Source organism: Monodon monoceros, unplaced genomic scaffold (genome assembly GCF_005190385.1).
Source record: "Monodon monoceros isolate NGI ecotype Baffin Bay Population unplaced genomic scaffold, NGI_Narwhal_1 Super_Scaffold_21, whole genome shotgun sequence".
Lineage (NCBI taxonomy): Eukaryota > Metazoa > Chordata > Mammalia > Artiodactyla > Monodontidae > Monodon > Monodon monoceros.
In genome coordinates this window covers 72,507,973-72,529,576 of record NW_021703778.1, presented here as the reverse complement: position 1 = coordinate 72,529,576, position 21,604 = coordinate 72,507,973, and the positions used below count along the sequence as shown (strand labels likewise).

Below are 21,604 nucleotides of genomic sequence, written 5' to 3'. Positions count from 1 at the left end.
CACACACACACACACACACACACACACCTCTTACCAGCACCCCCACATATTTTTTTCAGAAGCCGTCTGCTGGCTCTGTGGGAAATGCCTGTTAGTTGGGAACCTCAGGTTCTACAGATGGGCCTGAGTATTGACAGAGGGTAGTTGACAAGGTGCGTCCAGCCCGTTTTTATTTTACCGAGAGGTTAAACTCACTGTGGCTGGCTCCTTTCCTAGCTGTTTCTCTGTCTCCCTCTCTGTTCTTTTTCCAAGCTGTCAGATCCCGGAGAAGCAGTAAATGGTTTCTCCTCCCCTCCCTCCCTAATTGTGGCAAAGCAGAGGTTACAGCATCGTGGGCCTGGCCCAAGATTTCAAGAGGTCACCCACCTCCTCCAAGCCTCTACTTCCAGGCAGGATGTCAAGGGTGATTCAGCAAGGCCGGGGAGGTGATGATGGCTGGCCAGCTCGTCAGTTCCCATCTTGTTCCCGCAGAGGCTGAAGCTCTCCAGTGTCAGCCACAAATCACCAGCGTAGAAACGAGCACTCCAGAGCAGTCGTAGTGCATTGGGTTTGAGGCACTGATGCCCTGAGAAGCTGGGGCAGGCCGTCTTTTCACCGCCCTGCTGGTGAGCGCTAAGGTTCTGGAAGAGCACCAGAGGCCTTTTGATTTGGGGACAGTGTCATGCCCCCACTTTTCTGTCACTGAGCAACACTTCTTCTAACTTTCTGTTCTAACTGGGAGAGCCCTTTGGCATCTCCTGTAGACCTTTCAAGTCACAGATGAGACTGAGGCCCAGACAGGGGAGCCGAGGTATCCAGCCCCATGTTAGCAGAGGAACTGCCGCTGCCACTTTTCCTCCTGACCCCAGGTCTCTTAGCAAAACTCAAGAAATGAAGAGCGCTTATTTACTAACTAATAGCACTCTGTGTCTTTAATTATTGTTGCTTCTTTCCGCGTTATCTCAGGAGGCTAAGGCCACAAACCTGGCAACGCCAAGGTCCCGCATTTCTGGTTCTATAACCATATCAGATGAATCATCTTTGCCCGCCCAGGGTCCTCTTCTGAACCGCTAGCTATTTGCACAACTAATGATTCAGTGTGCCTAGTAATAAACACAATGCATAGCTAGCAATCCCGGAGGTAAGGGTCACAGGTAAGGTTTCATCTAAGGATGGGGGTGGCCATGAACATGGCTGAAGATGGAGATGGGATATCTTCATTTGTCATTGCCCTTCTCTGGGTCCTCACACCTACATAAAAAGGGACTTGGGCTGGAAGACCTCTAGGGATAACAGCTTGAAGTTTTGTGGCTGCTGTGAAGGTGTCGGTGGCCAGAGGGGGCCAGCAGGTGGTGAGGTTACCAAAACCCTGCCCAGGAATCAGGTCCGTCTTGGTGAGGAGAAGGTGGAACACTGAAATTGAAGGGGACGTGGGTCTTCATACTAGGGCAGTGCCTATATGTGTGGCATCTGAGTCGAGCTAAGAAAAAAACCTTTGAGGATCATTTATTTTGGTCAGAATGCTGGCATCCGGGAACCGCTCTACGCCCTGATTTCCTTCTGACTTTCTTGCCTTGTCGCTTTTCTCCGGAACAGTCTCTCCTCTAGTCATGCTGGCCTGGGGTGCCTGCCTTGCTCCAGTTTGGGGTCCACCAAGCTCCAAGTTCCCTTCAACCTGTCCTGTCCACCTAGGACGAGCCTGCCTCCCAGGCCCCCAAGACTGCATCTCACACCAGCCTTCTCGGGACCCCCTCTTCCTTCTTGCTGATGGAGTTGTCAGAGCGAGGGTCTGTGTGCTTTCCTTGCGCTTTTCCTTCTCATCCCATTTGATCACTGAAATGACCTGGGAGATGGGCACATGGTCCCTGTGTTTACCCTCCGATCAAGGAAACTGGTCCTAGATGGGGACCTGGCTCCTTACTGAAGACTCTCCATGAATCCTGCTGGACCAGGAGCTCCTGGAGGGCATGGAGCTCTTCTTTCTGTCTGTGGCTTCCTCCTTCCCCAGCTCGGACAGGAAGGGTCTAGCCTAGGTCAGAGGCCCTTTGTTTCCTTTTTTGGTGTAGGAGTGAGTCAGCCAAGGGATGAATTCCCTTTTCCTTCCTGCGTGGGGGGAAAATGTTTTTCCATCCCGTTTGTACAAAATCCTGGGATGCCAGGGGCAAAAAGGTGATCAGGCTAGACCTCAGTGGGGTGCCCTGCTGCGATCTGCATGCAGGAGGTCCTCCTACACCCCCATAGCTGGGGGGCAAGCCCCTCTGCTCAGGACTCCTACGTGCACTTAGCACATATTGGGTGCTCAGTGAACACGTTGCTTCTCCTTTGCTCAGAATTACTGGGCAGTCAGAGGGTGTGAGTCAGGATGGGGGTTGTTCATTGCGGGCTGGCTGCCGGCTCTGCAGGCTTCCTCCTGCTGCTTCCTACCGCTCACCATCCAGTTTCTCCATCAGTCAGATGAGGGGGTTGGACTGATCCCCAAAATGATTATTAGGGGCCTGGGGTGTCCCGGGTGTGGTCTGGGGCTTGTTCCACAGACACCCTTCCCTCCACGGGGGAGTCGGGCATCTATATTTAGTCATTGCAATGCAGTGAAGTAAGTACTAACGGAGGAGCCCCCGGGACAGAAGGGCTCATCCTTTCTGGGAAAGGGGAGTCGGGTCAGAGAAGACTACACCGAAGGACTGTTACTTGAGCCTCGTCTTAAAGGGAGGGCCGCATTCGTTAGGCAGGAGCCGCCAGTGGAGGCTCCTCCCGGGGTGGCAGCAGCAGTGCTTGGAAAGGCAGCCAGGTGTGTCCCGGAAGCCACAAGTCCACAAGTCTTGGGAATGGGGCGGGGAGGGGGGACTCCACTTCAGCAGGAGGTGAGGTGGTGACATGTTGCAGCAAAGTGATCTCCAAGGCCTCTCTGCTCTCACACTCGCCGCTCTGTGGCCCTTCGGTCCCCAGATGGCTCTCCAGGGCTGGCCCAAGTCCATCTGCCGGGCCGGGCCGGGGGGCCGCTTGCTGCAGTCTGTGGCCTGCTTCCCCACCGTCATCTGCTGGTTTGAACTTTACTCCCCGAAGTGGCATTGTCTTCTTGCTCATATTGGTAATTCTGTAATGACTGGTTATGACCCACCCCCTCCCCCATATTTAATTCTCATCAGCCCAGCTCTTCACTTTGCTATTAATGATAGCAGCCGGCAAAATAGCTTTCAACATGCCATTGACAGTCTGGTTTAAGAGAGCACTTGAAGTAGTGCTAGACAGCTGAAAGCACCCGTAATTGTGCACCAGAGTGAGAACTGCGCCCTCAAGGGCCTTGTTTTTATATGCTTAAAGGGACAATATCTTGTTTTCAACATCACAGCCGAGATGCTTTCTCTCCCCTTCTCTCTTTGCTTTTCTCCCTTGGCTTTTGCTTTTCTCTTGCCTTTCAAAAGAAATGTTCCTTCTCAGGTTGAGGCTAAGGGGAAACTTAGGGAAGGGGGGGGAATTTCCTGCTGCCACAGAAGTAAGGTTTGGTGCCGCCTCCGAGGGTCTTCTGGAGGAGATAGTGGGGGCGTTGCAGTTCTCCCCAGCAGTGATGTTGAGTTCTTTTGTTTGCTAGGGCTGTTGCACTGGTGAGCATGTGGGTGGAGCGAGCAGGCTTCCAAACTGTCACCTTGTCACCATGGATGTGCAGGCAGAGGCCATCTGACGGGGGAGGGGTCAGCCTTTGGGGAGTCAGATCAGGGACCTCGAAGTCCCCCAAATCAGATTCCAGGAGGCCGTTCTTCTGCAGAGGCCCCTCCGGAAATCGTGAGGTTGGGGAGGTCAGGGACTTGCCTTCTTCAGGGGAGGTTCATCCCAGCTTGGGATGAGCCAGGGGACCCATTTACTCAGCCCTGAAGATTCTGCCTGAGAACAAAGACCTCCCTCCCCTTCACCCCAGTGATGTCACGACTTTGAAGGTTCAACAACCTTTTAGGAAGAGGCTCCCTTCGCTTGCTATCACCAGAACTTCCCCTGACCAATTGCGTCCTTTGAAGGGTGAAGGAAGAACCAAGTTCCCAGGAGTGGGGCTGCGATTCCAGGGGAGCCCCTTTAGGGTTGAGTCTGGCTGTGCCCATTGCCCTGTCCTCTCAGAGGCGCCCCGTTTCATTCACCCGCCACGTGAGTGACACAGGCGGGGTGCTGGGGCAGCTGCCGCCATCTCCAGATAATCCCAAGGGAAAGCCTTCATCAAGGATACAGTGAAAATTTGATCTACCAAATACTGTAGATTATAATAATACAGCCTTTCGTATTTCTGTAGCACTTGATTGTTTGCAGAGCAGATTAGACATTTTCATCTTAGAAACCTAAACTCACAGGCATTTGGGTCCAGGACACACACACACCAGGAGGAAAGCATCAGAGCCTGGCACGAAAGGCCTGGCGTGTGAAGATGACCTGTATACTTCAGGGTGCCACAGGGCTGTGTTCTTTTCTTTATTTTATTTTTTTTTTGCGGTACGCGGGCCTCTCACTGTTGTGGCCTCTCCCGTTGCGGAGCACAGGCTCCGGACGTGCAGGCTCAGCGGCCATGGCTCACGGGCCTAGCCGCTCCGTGGCATGTGTGATCCTCCCGGACCGGGGCACGAACCCGTGTCCCCTGCATCGGCACGCGGACTCTCAACCACTGCACCACCAGGGAAGCCCGCAGGGCTGTGTTCTTAAACTGGGGCTGGGTTTGGGAGGGGAGGAGAGCGGTGTGGTGTGGAGGCTCTGACCGCCCTGAGGGACGAGACCATTCTGCATTCACGGAGGCCCCTGAGCCCGTACCGGGTGCACGGTGTGCATTTTGTGGGGGACTCCGGGACTGTATGTTCCAGTTTGGTGGTCTTCCTGACCCTGTATAGCGTCACGGACCTTCTGGGAAGGATAGCAGGCTTTCTCAGGTTTCCGAGAGAGGCCTGTGGTTGTCGTGCTGGTAGGAAGAAATATGTGTCATAAACCTGTATTATAACGTGTCTTTGATAGGCTTAACCATCATCATCATCCCCCCCCCCCGTCTCACAGGACAGGACAGTTGAGGTGTGAGAGGGGAAGGAGGGGGGGGCCTGAGGAGCGAGATAGCTGGGGAAGGATGATAAGGCAGAGATGGGGGGGGTAAGGAATGGGGAAGAGCCAGGGAAAGCGTGCTGAATTTGGAATACCGGAGCACCTGAGTAGCAGGAAGCGAGGGTTAATGGCTTGGAGGTAAATTAGTAAACAATGCTTGTCATTCCTTAGCTATCTATTTGGGCCTGGAGTTCCAAGTGTTGGGGCCTTATCTCATTGCCCTTTTAAATCCTTGATAACCATTGTTCACCGCTCTTCCGACTTTTTTTTTTCCCCTTAATTCCGAATGAGAACTTTTTCTTTCGCTTGTACTGGGAGGCTACATCTTCCCTCAAAGGCGGAAAGAGTTCTTTCCACCAGTCCTGCAACCTGGGGGCAGGGCAGGGGACTCTTCCTGCCTGGTTGGCTGGGGAGGTTTCTGTTTTAGACTCCTACACCAACCAGCCAGTAGGTGAGGACTTTGTGACAAAGGGACTCTACCCAGTCCCCAAACACTTCTCAGGGGAGAGCCCTCAACGGGTCCGTCCTGCTCCTGGTCTGAAACTGAGCATCCTGGCAGGCATGTGCTTTGTGAACCAGTGGTGATATCTGCTAGGGCGGAGCGGGGCAGTTTAGTGTGTCTGGGGGGCAAGGGATGGGAGGCAATCCTCCAGCTGAGGTGCAAGCGGGGTACAGGGACTATCAGACTTCCTGCCCCTTAAGAGGTCGGGCAGACTCATGGGCCTGGGAGAAGCTGCCGGTGATACCAAATGGTCTGGAATGAGGGGCTAAATAGCCTGGTGGGAAGAGAGTACCCATGAGATCGGGCAGGTGGAGGTAGGGCGCGGGCCAGGGCTGATCAGTCAGTGGGTGCTTTAGCCTCTCCTTAAACCCTTGCTCTGAGAAGGGGGCCCTTCCTCAGAGATGCCTTACCCGTGGAGAGTGCTGCAGTCCAGTGCTCATCTTGCTTTGCCTAAGAGCAGAAGTCCTCGGGCAAGACTCCGGAGGAGTTGAGGTTGATGGCCCCATCTCCTAGGACCTCACGCTTTATCCCAGAGAATCGGTATCCCCATGAAGCCAGCCCGAAACGAGGAGAAGCATTAGAGCCCCCCAAAGAGCTGCCCTCCCCCTGCCACAGTTCTCCCACTGTTGGCTTGACGCTGGTCTCTGTGTCACCTGGCGCTCTGTGTGTGGCACCGGGGAGCCTAGCCTGCAGGAACTCCCGAAGGTGGCGGTGGTGGGGTGTGTGCGTGGATGGTCTTCTCTCTTAGCCTTTTCCGGTTTCTCTCTAATCTCTTACCTGGTTCTCACCCCACTTCTCAAGGGATCTCCACCTGGCTCTCCCTCGCTATCCCCCTGACTAGGGCCCTGTCTTAATCCCCCTCTGGTGCTGTAGGAACATTGGGCATTTCCCAGGCCTCCAGGTGGTGGGTCTTTGATAAACCCTTTTTCATGAAGGTGCCAGTGGAATCAGAGTTGGTCTATCAGAAGTCAGTTGTTTCTCGAAGGGGCATCCTGGGAAGTTAGGTTCAGAGCACCTGGAGCTGGGAGATGGCCTGTCCTGGTGGCTAGGAGACAGGCTTGGTTGGAAGTCATACAAACTTAGTTTTGAGTCCTAGATTAGGATCTACTGGCTGTGTGACTTGGGACAGGCCATTTCTCTCTGCGAACTTGAATTTGTAATGGGAATGGTGAGAATGCCTACCTGTTAGAGTGGTACTGCCTGATAGAACTTTCTGCATTCGTGGAAGTGTCTACCTCATTGTCCAGTACGGTAGCCACCAGCCACGTGCGGCTGTTGAGCCTTGGAATGTGGCTACTGTGACCGAGGAACTGAGTTTCAAATTGAACTTTAATTAACGTTAGCTCGCCACACATGGCCGGTGGCTTCATGTATTGGACTGTGCAGTTATAGAGCGTGTATTGAGGATAATGTGAAGTGATGCATGCTAACTTAGCACAGTACCTCCCTTGTGTGTGGGGAGACCTCAACAGGGGATTCTCACAACAGGACAGTCCCCAAAGTTGCCAAGGCCTGAGAGAGCGAGGACCAGCTCCTTGGTGTTGCACATGTCGTGACACTTCCCAGAGCCCTTTCTCCTTTGTGACTTGTTGGCTCCACATGCCAGCCCTACAATGTGGACACCAGGAGCCCCGCCTAACAGTAGGAACACTGACGTTTCAAGAGGTTAAGTGACCCGATTGCGGTCTCACTGTGGATCAGGGGCGGGTTCAGAACTGGTAACTCGGCTTGTTTCATTTGGACCAATGATCTTTACCAAGAGGCCACATCAAGGTGTGGTCTTCTGTGGTCTCCACGCTGGCCCACCCTCAGACCCATCTGTACATCAAGGCTTTGATTCCAGTGTTGGGAAGTCCTCAGACAAAGCTTTTTAAGAATTCAGTGAAACATGAGTGTCAGCGACGTGTAGACTGGGGTTTCTCAACCTGGGCACCGTTGGCATTTGGGGGCCAGATAATTCTCTGTGGTGGGGCTGTCCTGGGCTTCCTGGGATATTGAACAGCATCCCTCGCCTTTACCTCCTAATTTCCAGTAGCACCACTTCAGTTGTGACACCCAAAAATGTCTCCAGACACTGCCAGTGTCCCTGGGGGAGTAAAATCTGCCCTGGTTTAGAACCCTTGATTAGGGGGAGGAATTCTGGCTCCAGAGCCATTGTCTTGCTGTGTGACCTGGGGCAGCTGGGCCCTCTCTGGGCCTCCTTTTCTCCATCTGTGAAATGAGATGTTGAATGTGCTGGTGGTTTGGGAGGGGGCCAGTCTGAGAGGGAGCCGATCGTTTAAGCAAGTTTCTAAATAACTGATCTTGATTTTTATGGCCTATGAAATGCCACCATTCCTGCCATCCTTGTCTGGGGAAGAGAGGCCCCTCTGACCCTTTTAATCTAAGGAAGGGCCACGCTCTTGAGTTGTGAACTCAGTGATGGGGTGGGTAAAAGGGGACTGTTTTCTGCTCCTTCCCCGGCACCTCATTTTCCCCTTCCCACCACCCAGGTTTCCCAGAGAGCCCCTGTCCTTAAAAAGTCACAGCGCTGACCTTACAGGGAGACTCCCAAAATTTAACGAGCCGCCTCTGCAAGGGTAATGTGACTTTTACAGCCTGTTGAGGGGCAAAGGGAGATTTGCATAATGTTCCAAGGGGGATTAGGTGGCTGGGGGTTGCCATGGCAACGCCACAGGGATGAATTGAGAATTTTCCCTCCTGGCGGGAGTTGGCCTGTGGAGTCTGGGAAGGTGGGGGAGGGGGCCAGGGGGTTATCTGAGGGGAGGGAGGGAGGGGTGGGGGGTTGGTGGGGTCTGCTGCGCCTGGGATGAATGGGCAGTGTTGGGAGAAGCTGTAATCTGAAAAGGCTTTCCCTGTTCCATCTACACAAGCAGGCTCTTTGAGGGCCATTCCCTGGAGTGAGGGTGGGAGGCAAGCAGAGTTTAATGTGTTTGGGAGCCAAGAAATTAAAGTGAACAAATATTTAAAGATTATTGGATCTTGTTAACAGGAAGCCCAGTGGACGGAAACTGAGAGTCTGAGAAATGAAAATCTCGAGTCTTAGAGCCAGGGAGGGACTTGGCTGTCACCTTTCCAAGTCCCTCCCATAGAGTGGTATCCACGCCCGCCCGTGTCCCTGTAGGGTTGCCATTGAATGCTCCCCAGGACGGGGTACTCACTTGCACACAGCACCTAATTTGTTTTTGAGAGCTCTGATTATTAACTTGGACCCAAGTCTGCCTCCTTCATGCAATGGAAGCTGAGGTCCTAGCGCAAGACACACCTGGGGCGGAAATGCAGGTCTCCAGACTTTGCGTTGCCAACTCTTCCAGGGTCAGTGGCCTAGATGCTTCCTCTGTTCTCCCACCCACGCCACTCCCTCGCTTCCTCACTCAGCGTCACCATTCCCAATTCCCTTACTCCCTAGACTCTTGGCAGAACATGTCCAAGATTTCTGGTGGGCACAGAAAAGGAAGGCGGGATTCCTTTCAGGGGAGCACGTGGGAAGGTCATGTCACAACTCGGGGCCCCCATACTCCCTTGCTTTTCGTCTGTCCTCGCTGGGTAAAGGCAAGTGTGTTAAATCCTCTCTGCCATCTTTACTCTCTGTGAAGGGCACGGGGACCACTGTCACAGGCTGGCCCCAGCCAGCGTCCCCTTCCTTCCTCCGGGAGACGGATCCTCAGGGTCGCACCAGGGCTGGGCCTTTTTTTGTTCCGAGCGCTCCCTGCATAAAGAATTCAGCAGGCTTCCTCGGAAGCATAAATATTTAATGGCGTTGTAGTTATATATAATTTGATCAATATGTCAATGCTAAAAGGGCCTTTAAGGAGGCCCACCTATCACTGAGTGATCTGTGATGCGAACCTCCGCAGCCCCTGCAGGAGCAGGGCTCGTTATCTCCAGGGCTGCTAAGTGGGTCATTTACTCCCCGCTTCTTAAAGTCACGTGGAGCCGCTCTCCCCTAGAGCCAGTGCCTGGCGGGGATGGAGCAGGGCCTGGGAACCCGGCACTGGCTTTCGCAGGAGGCCTCACACCTCCCTGTCCCTGGACTTCCTTCTCTCTGGTGATAAGACATCCACTTGCTTTGTTTCCGAGCTCTCTGAGCTTGGTCTGAGGAGAAACTGCTTGGCAAGGAATTTCATCTCGTAGTCCAATAATTGAGGGCCTATCAGTTTAGAATTGCCTAGGAAATGCAGTGGGATACTTTAAGGCAAAATGGCTCAGATGCATTGTTCTGGAATCTCCCAGTATTTGATTGTGGGGTGACTGTGGCACCTGGCTGCCACAGCTTCCTGCTTCTGCATGGCCCCCGGCCTCTCCCTGTGCCCCTGTGATGTTAATTCAAGACAGGCAGACTCACTTGGAACACCCCAGGACTTGAGTCAGAGAGCCAGGTAAAACCCCATCCAAATTCAAGAACCCCAGAGCAGACCAAGTGTCCACCCCAGACACACATGCTTCAAGAGGAGTCGCCAGTCCAGAGGTCACATGGCCTGTCAGACGCAGAGCTGGGGCGGGGGGGGGGGGGAAGCACCATTTTCACGTGACTTGGGGTGTAACTCACGTCTCACATAGGTATCTTTTCGTCAGCTCATTTTTCTCGCACACGTCCACAAACGGGGCTCCAGAATCACAGCACTCTGTTCTTCCCACGACGCTGGTTGTCCCGTGAAGAAATTCTTGTTTTAGAAGTGAAACCGGGAACCTAGGAGCCGCCCTTTCGCTGCCTAATTGCTGTTACTTCCCACTAAGTGAGACACCTTGAAGAGCCCTTGCCTGACTGTCTTCAGCTCCTTGTGAATCACGGCAAGAACCCGGACAGGAGGTGCTTGGCACTTACAGATAGGACATCACTGCTCTTGTCTGCGCTGTCACTGTTGTGTGCAGTATGGCTGATGGACACATTCGAACGGTTTGTGCCGTGAAGACTGGTCCTGGGGACCAAGCCCAGCCAGCCCCAGCCTAGCCCGCTACCCGGCATCCATCCGTGTCTCGAGTCGGCTTGCCTCTTCTCTGCTCATCCTCTGAACTCACGTTCTGCTCTGTTTTACTGAGCTTTCTGGAGGAATCGATGTGTCACAGAGCAACTCAGGAATGTTTAGCGTTCTCAGACTCTGAAAGATGGCTCCTGGATCTTATAATTTATTCAGTCCATCCCTCTGTTTTGCAGACAACAGAACTGAAGCCCAGAGGAGGGAAGGGATTTGCCCAAAGCCATGCAGCTAGATTGGAGGCCGAGCTGGGAGGCAACGCCAGGTCATTTCTGTGTGGCTCCGGGGTCAGAACGTGCTCTTTAAAGCGGCCAGGTTCCTCCCTCTCCTTGTTTTTATTGGGCTGAGGTTAGAATGAAGTGTGCATTTTCAAGAGCTGATCGGTCCAGATGACCTGGCAGTTCAAATACTGGAGAGACGGTCTTCTGGAAGTGGCTGTCAGCTGTGACTTGAGCAGGCAGTTAAATTAAAAAAAAAAAAAAAGCCGTAGCCTGGCTGGGTGCTGCCGGTCAGGAGCAAGAGGTTGCTCAGGGTGTGGACCAAGGGCAGATTCCATCTCCCTTCATTCAGTGTCCTGGGTCGAAGGCCCAACGGATGGAAACAGCAGCGAATGTGAATGCGAGGGTGTGGCTGGAGCAGTGTACTTTGAGAGAGCTCTGGTGCCCTCCGTTTACCCCAGGATGGTTAGAGGTTCTGCTCTGATGAGATGATCGCGTGAATGGGAGTCACTAAGGCGCGTGGAGCAGACTGCTCTTTGGGAAACTACACTCGCCCCCCCCCCCCCCCACCCCGCATCTTGTGTTCCGTCATTTATTGCCTAACAGTCTGGACGGGGACACAGGGCAGGTGTACCTCCTGCGCCTAGTTGAGAGCACAGATTCCGGATTTCGCAGGATCTCTGTGCACGCTTCTCTCTCTGAGCGGCTGCTCTGTCTGCGTCGAGTAGCTTAGTTCCTTCTGAGGAACGATGTTTTTCCACCAGCAAAGCTGCCTTCTTTGAACCACACTTGAAAAGAAACTTTCAAAGGCAGCACCAGGCTCCCCAAACACCTTTTTCCAAAGGAAGCCGTCCTCCCCCAGCCTGGCACCCGCCGCCTCCCAGGTTCTCCTCCGAGGCTCTGACTCAAAGGCAGTGGCCTTTTGGGACCAGGATGGAGGAAGGATGAAGGTCCACCCCGTGAGCCCTAGCTGCCTTATTGATAACAGGGTGCCCCGAAGGCCAAAAGGAGCTTTCCAACGTAGGATCTAGTTCCGATTTGTGATTGTTAAAGTCACACGTCTTGATTCTTTTTTTCTTTCCTTTCTTGGAAGTGATGTTTAGAGCTTGTTTGAGTTGGATCAAATGCTGTTTTAACAGCTGCCCTAATCGGAAATGCTGTCAATTATTAACCCTGACAGTAGTTTTTCTTTGAAAAATACTTCTCTGAGCTCCCTCAAAATGTCAAAATTTGGCTTCTTGGTAGGAAGTCGGTTAGTGACGTTGCTTAATTGCCAAGCGTCAGTTTCCCCATCTGAAAACTGGAGATTTATAAGGAGTGCCTTCCCTGTAGGGTTCTTGTGAGCTCACACATGCAAAATGCTTGGAGCAGCTGGGTCGGCGGATGTTAGCCATTATTATTATCGTTGTTGTTAAGAGTGGTTCTGTCCGGTCAACTTTCTATTTGCGGGAGCTTCCACTCCTGCCGTCACCACCCTCAAAAAAATAAACATGAAAAGAAAAATCGTTTAGGGAACAGTTTTCCTGTTCGTTCTTGGACGCACCAGCGTGCGCTGAGCCCGTTCTCAGGGTTGGATGGTCTATGTAGAGGAAACCGAGGCTCAATTCCTGCTCGCACGTGGTGGGGAGACCAGGAGGGGAGAGCTGCTCCCCGGCAGGGGACGGTCCCAGCTGGGAAGGATGGGATCGCATGCTTTCTCCACCCCCGCTTCCTCCCAGAAAAAAAAACCCAGACACGAGGACAGGGACCAAGTGTGACACCACCCCCTTTCCTCTGCCCTCCCCCAACACTGTACAGTCCTAACTCGTGGCAGGCCAGAGTCCTTCCTGTCACTCGGGGAGGCCGCTTTTCATTAAGTCTGGGCCCCAGAAGAGAGCCTGAAGGCTGATAGCCCAGGCCTCCGGAATATTGCATATCTGTTCTGCTGGTCCTTGGTTGATGTGTGGGGTTGGGAGGCAAGAACTGCTCCCTGTGGGTGGAAAGGTGAGATGAGAGGGGACTCGGTCTGAGCCCCCCACAGGGCTTCTGAGCGACCCAGCCGTGGTCACCTAGTAGCCTGGATGCCAGGCTTGAACCGGTCTTGAACCAGGCAGAGCTACGTGAAATCCCGGCAGATTTTTCCTCATAACCGGAGGATGCTGGGCCCTGGACCAGGCCGTGCAGGGGAAAGATCCCACCTGGGGGCAGCCTGTGGCCGCACATTTGCTAAAAGATGCGGGGAGAGGGAAGGTCAGCTACTTTTCATTTTGTTCCTTTACCTCCCAAGATCTTGACACTTGACCTGTTTGCTAGAGGAAGTAAGCAACAGCTGGGACTCCTTTATAACCACCCACCCCAAAAACGGTGAGAGCTGTAGTTGCTGAGCAGGCCAGAGTGATGGGGAAGGTTCCGAGCCTGCGCCTGCCTCCCTGGCTGTAGCGGGGGCAGCAGGCAGAGCCCAGCGGGCGGCTTGTGGCTGGTCCGGCTTGACCACTGCCTCACCCTGTCGATGAAGGACTTGTGCTCCTGGTTGTAGGTCAGCGCCCCGTCTGCCACTGCCCCTCCCCCAGATGCCCCCCACAGTGGGGCAGGCCCAGATCCCCGGCCAGGGGCCACTGCAATCTGAAGTCTCGAAAAATAAATGTGCGGAGGCCAGCGAGATTCTTTTGGCTCAACATTTACTGAGCACCTACTATGTACCAGGCTCTGCTATGCCAGTCATTTGAGGTGAGAAGCCTTGGACCGATGAGCTCCCTAGCAGTGAGGATGGTTTATTTTGTTTATTTCTCTTTGCTTTTTGTTGTAAATAAAACTTTCTGTTCTTATTTGGCACATAAACACGTGACAGTTGAGTGATTATGTTGCTCTTACGGGTTTGGACTGATTTGATTGTTTCTAGAACTCCCGACGTGTACAACCCTGACTCTTATATTTTATCCCTCTTGCCCACTGTCAGTCAGTTTGGGGGAAGAAAAATGAACATAAGTGAGAAAGGACCTTGTTTTGGAGTAGAACTCTTCCCACTTACCTAGATTAATAATTTATACAATAATTAGTAATCGTCCCAGGTTCCTTACAGTATGAATGACGGGCATCCAGTGGGCGGAGGCCAGGGATGCTGCTAAAAACACTACAATGCCCAGAACAGCCCCGTGCAACAAAGAATTATCTGGCCCCAAATGTCAATAGCATTGTTGCTGACAAACCCAGTTTGTATGACAAACCGTTATACAGTGCCCTTGCTGGAATATACCCTGAATGTGCAAATGTGGCTGTGAGTCCCATGGGGCTTAGCGAGGATGATATACCCTCTCCACCCTGCAAGTTTAGAAATGTGGGGACCGTTATTGGCACTCAGTTGGTCTAGGATACGGGGGACAGTCTTTCACACCAAAGGCTTGTTTTACCCCAGATGCCCACAGTGGGCAAGACTGGCCCTATTCCTGAGAATCTAGAGTGTTCCAGGAGAGAGCGGTGATCTCTGATCCCCACCCAGGAGCCCCTGATGCCCTGGACAGGCGGTCTGAGTTGGAGCCTGCACCGCCGCCAGCAGCCCCAGGACGTTGGACCACAAAAGCCCAACAGATTCCTGGTCCGTGGCCTGTCTCTTCACAAGCCAGGGGCATCCTCATCACTCATGAGTGGCTGGGGGCTGGGGGGAGGAGGGGGTGCTGGCCCCAGGAATTCTCCTGAGGGCCAGGGTCTGTTCGTAAGCCTTCAGACGACATTGCTTTTATTTTAAGTGCGCGAGGATTTCTCATCCAGAGTCATTTGACATGCGGATGATCACGGATTTTTAAAGGCTGTTGTCATGGTTTTGTCTCTGAAAGATAGCTATGTGCTGATGAGAGCCTTGAAGCCAGCTCTGGGACCTCAGTCCTGGTGGCCTTGGGATTCAGAAGGAGAAAAGAGAAGCAATTCTGAGACTTGTCTGTCTGGTCCTCGGCCTTCCTGTCTGGATTCAGTGAACCATTTAGCCCCACTGTTTTTTTCTTTTTTTTCTAAACCATTCTTCATCTGAGATGGTTTCACATGGAACACGGGTGGCAAAATCAGTTGATGTTTTTCTGAATGTGATCTTTTCTGGAGGGTTAGCGGTGGGACAGAGAATTGTTTCTGTGGTCAACTTAGATGAAGGGCTAGGGATCCAATCAGTTACATCCCGAGCATCATGTTAGAGAAGGCAGTGCTTTATGCGCCCCAAAAGGAAGCGTCAACGGTGGGATTTCAGGCTGGGCAGCACATATAAGGGTGAGGGATCGGTCTGGTGGGAGACAGGCAGCAGTGGAAAGTGGAGGGCGAGGGAGACCCTTTAAGACACATATCACCGGGTGTGAGGCTGGCCCCAGGGAACACTTTGGCACATGCAGCCGGGCGTCTTCCATCACCTCCTGATTTGTCTGGGAGCCTGAGAGCCTGGCTTGCTGTTGCCCTTGGGGCCACACGGCATAGCAATTCCTTCTCACCACACTGCATTTCACTCTTGTTTGTGATGGGTTTCACCGCAGTGGGCGGTGTGGAGGTTGTTCTTGTTTAGTTTTGCGTTGTTTTGATTAGGGCTTCCATCCAGAGGAGGCGAACTGGATACTCTGAACCAAACACAGAGACCACCTCTGATAGGAAATTGGAGCTCCCCGAAATGTAGGCAGCCCGGTTGGAGGGAGTTGGAAGAGATTGCTTCACGCTGTGGATTTAGCGAGGCCTCCTGGCAGGAGGCCCACCGAGGGTGGAAGGATGGAGCCCGTCGGGGGTCTGCGGTTTGGGGGGGAGCTTGTCCTTCCACCATCTGACATTTTGACGACTTGATTTATTGGCCTGAGCCTCACGCAGTCTCTTTTCCTTTGCAGACAGAGATTGCGAAGAGACTGAACACGATTTTAGCACAGATCATGCCTTTCCTGTCACAAGAGGTAAGCCCTTCTTTTACTGTGCCCTCCGTTTCTTGCAGGGCAGCCCAGTGGCTGCCTAGGTCTCACCGGAGCCCCAGCCCCTGTCTGTTCACGTGGACTGAAGTTGACAGCCTGGGGCTTTACAGAAGCTCCTCTGGCACATCAGAGGGGCCACTTGCTCCTTCAGTGGAACCTGTTCTCTGCCCTTGCCTGAGCCCCGAGAGGAGGGTCCTGGCCTGTGGAGGGGCTAACAGTGGGCAGTGGGTACCGCTGTGCCTCCCCCCACCGCCGGCCCTACCCCATCCCAACCAGCATTCCCAGCCTCTGCTTCCGCGTGCCCCAGCTTCCACACCTGGAGACATCTAAGAGCAAGGAAGCCTGGCCAGTTAGCACCGAGGGCCAGACCCTGCAAGGAGAACTACTACCCAAAGGGGACCCCGGCCCCCAGGACAGAGTGTCCTCATCGGAGGCATGACCAAGTCAGTCACATCGTCTTCTAAGCACACTTTTGCAAGAGACTCCCGCCTGAGGCAGGGCTGGACCAGTGGGCAGTAGGAGAAAAGCATCTCCAAGGAGGCCCCGTGGTGCAGGGCAGATGGGTGGGCTGCCCGAGAGGGGCCCCTTTCCATCCAGCAGAGCTCACTCCAGCCTGGGGCAGGCCTGCCCTCCAGGCCTCCGTCAGTGGCTTAGACCACCCTCGCTCCCTCCGGGATTCCTGGGTCTCTTGAGTCGCAGTAGTGACCCATACATGATTGAATGCATGTAAAAACAGGATATAGTGATGTCCTAGGAGCTTGCAACCCATTAGGGGAGACAGCTGCCTATGAAGCAGGTTTCACCTCAAGGCTGAAGGGAATGAATGCACTAAAAAAAAAAAAATGTTTTTTTTTAAATAGACTCTATTCTTTATAGTTTGAGGTTCACAGCAAAACTGAGTGCAAGGTACAGAGACGTCCCCTAGCCTTCCCCGCCATCAACATCCCACACCAGAGTAACTGATGAACCTCCATCGACACATTATCACCCAATTCCCAGCCTGTAGCGTTGTGCCGTGTTGTTGTTGTTGTTGTCGTTTAGTGTTGCGATAGATACAGGGTATCTGCAGACGCACCTACTTTTCCTCCGAACCCTCTGGGTGTGAGTTGCAAACATCCTGACAGCTCACAGCACTCACTGCTCCAGCTGCCTCTCCTAATAGGACACCCTCCTACGGGACTGCATTGTTGTCACCACATTTAGGAAATGAATAATCATTCAGTAGCATCTTCTAATACCCAGCCTGGGTGTTAGTTTGGGAATTTATGCCTGGAAGGAAGTTTTTTTTTGTCTGCGTGGCGGAGGGAGACGGTCCGACAAATAGCCCCTCTTTGGGCTCTTTTATATTTTAACTTGAAACTCCGGGAAGTGTGGATTACAGAAGTAATAGGCACGCGTTGAGAAGGGTTTAAAGGGTCCCCCGTCCTCCCTGTGTCCTGCTTTGGTCAGTGGACCTCCTCTGCCTCCTGTGTCACCACCTGTCCCCTACCCCCGTGCCTCCGTGGTCGGTTGGGGAAGGCGGCCGCCTCTAACCCACACCCGCTCCCTCCAGCACCAGCAGCAGGTGGCGCAGGCGGTGGAGCGAGCCAAGCAGGTCACCATGACGGAGCTGAACGCCATCATCGGGGTACGTGGACTCCCCAATCTGCCTCTCACCGTGTGTATAGCCCTTTTATTCCTCTCACTTACCGTAACCAGAGATGGACCCTGACCTTAGCTGGCCTCAAAGAATGGCAGCCCCAGGGCTCCGGCCTCTCCCAGCATCTCGTGGGCTTGGACCCGCCTAGAGATCTCCCCCTGTGGCTCCCCGGTTGCCTCTCACTCCCCAAGTTAAAGCGGTGCCCGACACGACCCGATCCACCTCGAAATTCTTCAGCCCCATCCTTTCCCGGCTTTCGGTATCTCCAACATTGAGCGGGGGGTGGACTCTGGGATCACCTTGGAGGCCAACCTGGTTTCTCCCACCTCCCCAGGGGCCTGTCCCCTCACTGGCAAAGGTCTACCCTTCTTTGGCCACCTGGGATCAGAACTGTCTCTGCTGTACCGTGATGTGAAACGTGCTGTGGCATTTGGGGCTGGGCCTTGCTGTCCCGTGCGCTGAGCTGCCTGGCGGAGTCTTCATCCTGGGCCCGTGTCAGGTCCAGCCAGGGCCCCTGGCTAGGTCTCCCTGATGTTCTAGAAGTCCCGTCTCACCCGGGAACAGGAAAAGATAATGCAGAGTGCTTCGTGAGGCCCACTTCTGGTCTGGCCCCTCAGTGAAAGGAGGAAGCCCGATCTTTCCCCTTTAGTGCTCCTACCTGGCTTACATCTTCAGTGCATTTGTGGGATTCACACAGCATCTTCCTCCTGCTTGCTGCTCTGGTATGAGGCTGCTAAAGGATATTTAAGACAAGCATCTGAGGAGAAACAGGTTTTTAAGGGGACTTTGGGCAAGGCTCTTAGCCTCAGGGTGCACCCGTCCACCTTTGGTCCCTAAAATGAACAGGGTGGGTGAGATAACTGCTTCCCATCCACAGATGGCTGAGTCCAGGTCCCCAACGGAGCTTCTGAGCAATACATTCTAGGGCACTCACCCCAGAGTTCTTTTCCATAGGTTTGGGGTGGACCCGGAAATCTGTGTTTTTGAAGTTTTCTAGATCATTCGGAAGGGTAGGCAGGCTTGGGAAGCAGTGGACTGGTTGGCTGAGGTCCCTCTAGCCCTCTGATTGGTCCTCATTCCTCCTCTTGTTCTTAAGTACGGTCATTATTTCAAGGTGGAACTGAAGGCCTAGAATGTTCTGCTTGATGGGATGAATGATGACTCTGGGCTCTTCATTCTGGGGCAGAAACCTGGAGACCTGTGTTCTAGTTAAGCCTCTTCCCCAGGTGACCTCAGGCAGTCCCATCTCTTCCTCGGGCCTTAGTTTCTGCGTCTGTTACAGGAAGGGGTGGACCAGCTCATCTCTTTGGGCCAGGAACGCCGGGAGGGTGGGCTTTTGGAGTGACAGAGTGATGCTGGTGGGTACCGGTCCTCCGACACAGCATTGGGACCCCGTGACGGGCACTGGGTTCTGTCCTTCCGGTCTGAGTCCCCTGGCAGCTGCTGAGAGCTGCTGGGGGGTGGCCAGGGCGGGAGCATTAGCCTCGCCTGAATCCTGACAGTGTTGAGCGGGGAGGAGCAGAGAGGAGGCCGGAAAGGGGAACGGGAGTGGCTGGTCACTGCTTTTAGCCAGTGAGCTTGGGAGGCAGAGCCCCCAGCGGGGAAGTCATAATATGGTAAAGTTCGAAGTCTCCTTGGAAACCATCTTATTAGCCCAGGGTTCTTCAGCCTCAAGACTCGTGAACTTTGAGGCCACATGCTTTGTGAGGATGTGCAGTAGGGTGTTCGGCAGCAGCCCTGGCCTCCACCCACTGGATGCCAGTGGCACCCTCCCACGCACAGTTGTGACACCCCAAGACGTCTCCAGACATTGCCAGATGTCCCGGCAGGGGGCAGGGGCAGTGCATGAAATGGCCCGTGGTAGAGAACCACTGATCCAGCCGATGCCCTTCCTTTACAGAGACGGGAGTGATTCGCAGATGGTCACACACGGTCCAGGAGCAACGCCAGGCCAGAGGCCCTGGGCTGGCTTTCGGCTTAGGGCTCTTCCCCCCCCTACCTCCCGTCCAGTCCAGCCCCGGTGTGGCGCCTGTGTCCTCCTCAGTGGCCAGTTCACAGCGTGGAGGCTTTGCTGAGACTGGCAGATGAGGGCTCGGGGTGGGAAGTGCGTTCTCTGATACTTCTCCTCTCTCAGATCCTCTTCCCTATCCGCTTTCCAGGCCCAGCCTTCCCATCCCTCCGTGGCCGCAGTGGAGTCCCTTCTCCCCCACTGTCTCCCCCCCAACCTTTGGAATTAAAATCCTCTTATGAAAATTTTTTTTTTTTTTAAGTTCTAAGAGAAGAGTGGAATTGGGGGAAGAAGCGCTGCTTGGATTAGCTCCACTTCCTTCAAGCAGTATCTAGGAAGCTACACGTTAGGCCAAGGCAGCTAGAGGCAGATACTGGAATTCAATTAAAGCCAACGAGTGGGGCCCGTGACCCCCATTTTCGAGGTAATTGCTTCTCCGGCTCTGAGTGAATGCGGCCGTCTCCCTGTCATTAAGAAGGCAGCCATCTAATCACTGCGCCTGACAGAGCCTCACAAGGCAGGAATTACGGACGGCTGAGGATGGCTCGCCGAGCCGGGGCATCCTGTGAAGGAGGAAGGAGAGGGACAGCGGGCTTGCGGCCGGGCTGACTCGGGAGAGCGATGGGAGGAGGGTGGCAGGGGGCCGGGAGGGCTGATGGCCAAAGGGCAGGAGTCCTGCCCCAGCAGGAAAGGGCGGTGAAGGGAAGGACCCAGAAGCCTTGTGGCTACCCACATGGTACTGTCCGATTTGCCCCTCTTGGGGGAGAAGTAGCCCAGCCCCCTGGTCTGGGAGTTAGCGGGGGCTTTGGGCAAGTCACTTCATTCCTCTGGCCTGTTTTCCCCATTTGTGAAAAGATGGAAAAGGGCTGGGCAAGTTTCCTTTGACGTGCCCTTTTCAGTCAGTCACCTGGGGCTCTCCCGGGCGTGGGGTGGAAGGATTCTGGGTTCACCTCTTGGCTCATTTCAGAGAGAGATGAGAGGTCAGGTAGACACATATGGCGTGGGCATACCTGCAGCTAGTGGTGTGTGTTTATCACATGAATTAGAGTATTTCCAGGGCCTCCCGTCCAGGTGAGAGAGGCCAGAATCCAGCGTCAGCTTGGTGTGAGGGGAGAGGGGACAGAGGACAGAGGGGCTGACGGAAGCCCAGGCTCGCTGGCCCAGTCCGCCCACCACACACAGGGCCACTGGGAACTCAAGTGACCGTCTGGGGAAGGCAGGCCTGAAGGTGTGTGTCTGTTCGCCAGGACCTGCCAGGACCCAGTTAACTGCAGACCTGTTACACACCCTTTTTTCTTGGATCCAAGTTATTGGGGCATCGTTGGAGGGTCAAAAGATTCCTGAGCGTGAGGGGTGAAATATTGTCTCTTGGTCAGCAGCTTGCACAAGGCCCCCCCAAGCATATTAAAGACCCTGTGAGCCGAAGTTACCCACCATCTTCAGAACTCGTGTTTTGGTTTGCTCCGTGCTAGTCCAAGGTCACTGAACCTGGCAGGTGGAGGGGCATGTACCTCACTGGCCCCACTGACAATTTGGCCTGCATTCCCTTGGAGATTATTAGTGGAAGATACAAGTGTTGGCTTGATTGCTTTTTTTTTTTCATTTTTTATTTTATATTGGAGTATAGTTGATTAACAACGTTGTGTTAATTTCAGGCATACAGCAAAGTGATTCAGTTGTACATATACATGTATCCATTCTCTTTCAAATTCTTTTCCCATTTAGGTTATTACAGAATATTGAGCAGAGTTCCCTGTGCTGTACAGTAGGTCCTTGTTGGTGCTTACTTATTTTTTTTTTAAATTGGGTGAGCGGGGTGAGGAAGGGGGAGGTTTTAGCTTGTTACAAACTACACTGGGTATTTTGAAGCCAGTCCTGAGGTTCTCGCATTCCCTCTAGGATGCTGACGAGCTGGGTTCAGTTGACTGGGAGAAGGAGGGTGCAGCGAGTGTGCTGCCTTAGAATGAACGCATCTGTTTCTCTCAGCCAGGGGGCCGTGGCAGAGAGAAGTCATGCTGGGTTTGCGTCCTGGCTCTGGTTACTTTGGCTTAGCAGAGTTCCTTCACCTCCCCCTGAGCCTGTTCCCGTCTCTGAAATGGGGATAACGGGGTTGTTGTGAGCTCTCAAACTTCTCTCCAAACTTCAGAGCATGAAGGCACAATTCAGCCCGGAGCTGGGGGGCCACCTCCGTGGGCAGGAAGTAGAGGCCGGGGCTGCCCTCCCTCTCCTGGGAGGGCAGGGCGTCTGCATCTTGTGCAGCTAGGACTCTGTCTGGGTGTCCTTGGTGGGTCTCAGCCCTGGAAATGCTTAGACA

General features: G+C 53.7%; 1 protein-coding gene across 7 annotated transcripts in view; it reads left to right on the top strand.

Annotated features, from left to right (window-relative positions):
- The window catches only part of TLE3 (TLE family member 3, transcriptional corepressor), a 49,097-nt gene that overhangs the window by 6,164 nt on the left and 21,329 nt on the right, over positions 1–21,604 (top strand). For 5 of the 7 annotated variants that reach the window (XM_029236969.1, XM_029236968.1, XM_029236971.1 and 2 more), the window contains exons 5-6: positions 15,566–15,628; positions 17,196–17,270. In XM_029236969.1, coding sequence (XP_029092802.1) covers positions 15,566–15,628; positions 17,196–17,270 — 138 coding nt within the window. The remainder of the gene's footprint in view (positions 1–15,565; positions 15,629–17,195; positions 17,271–21,604) is intronic. The other 2 variants (XM_029236973.1, XM_029236974.1) reach the window with 1 other exon arrangement.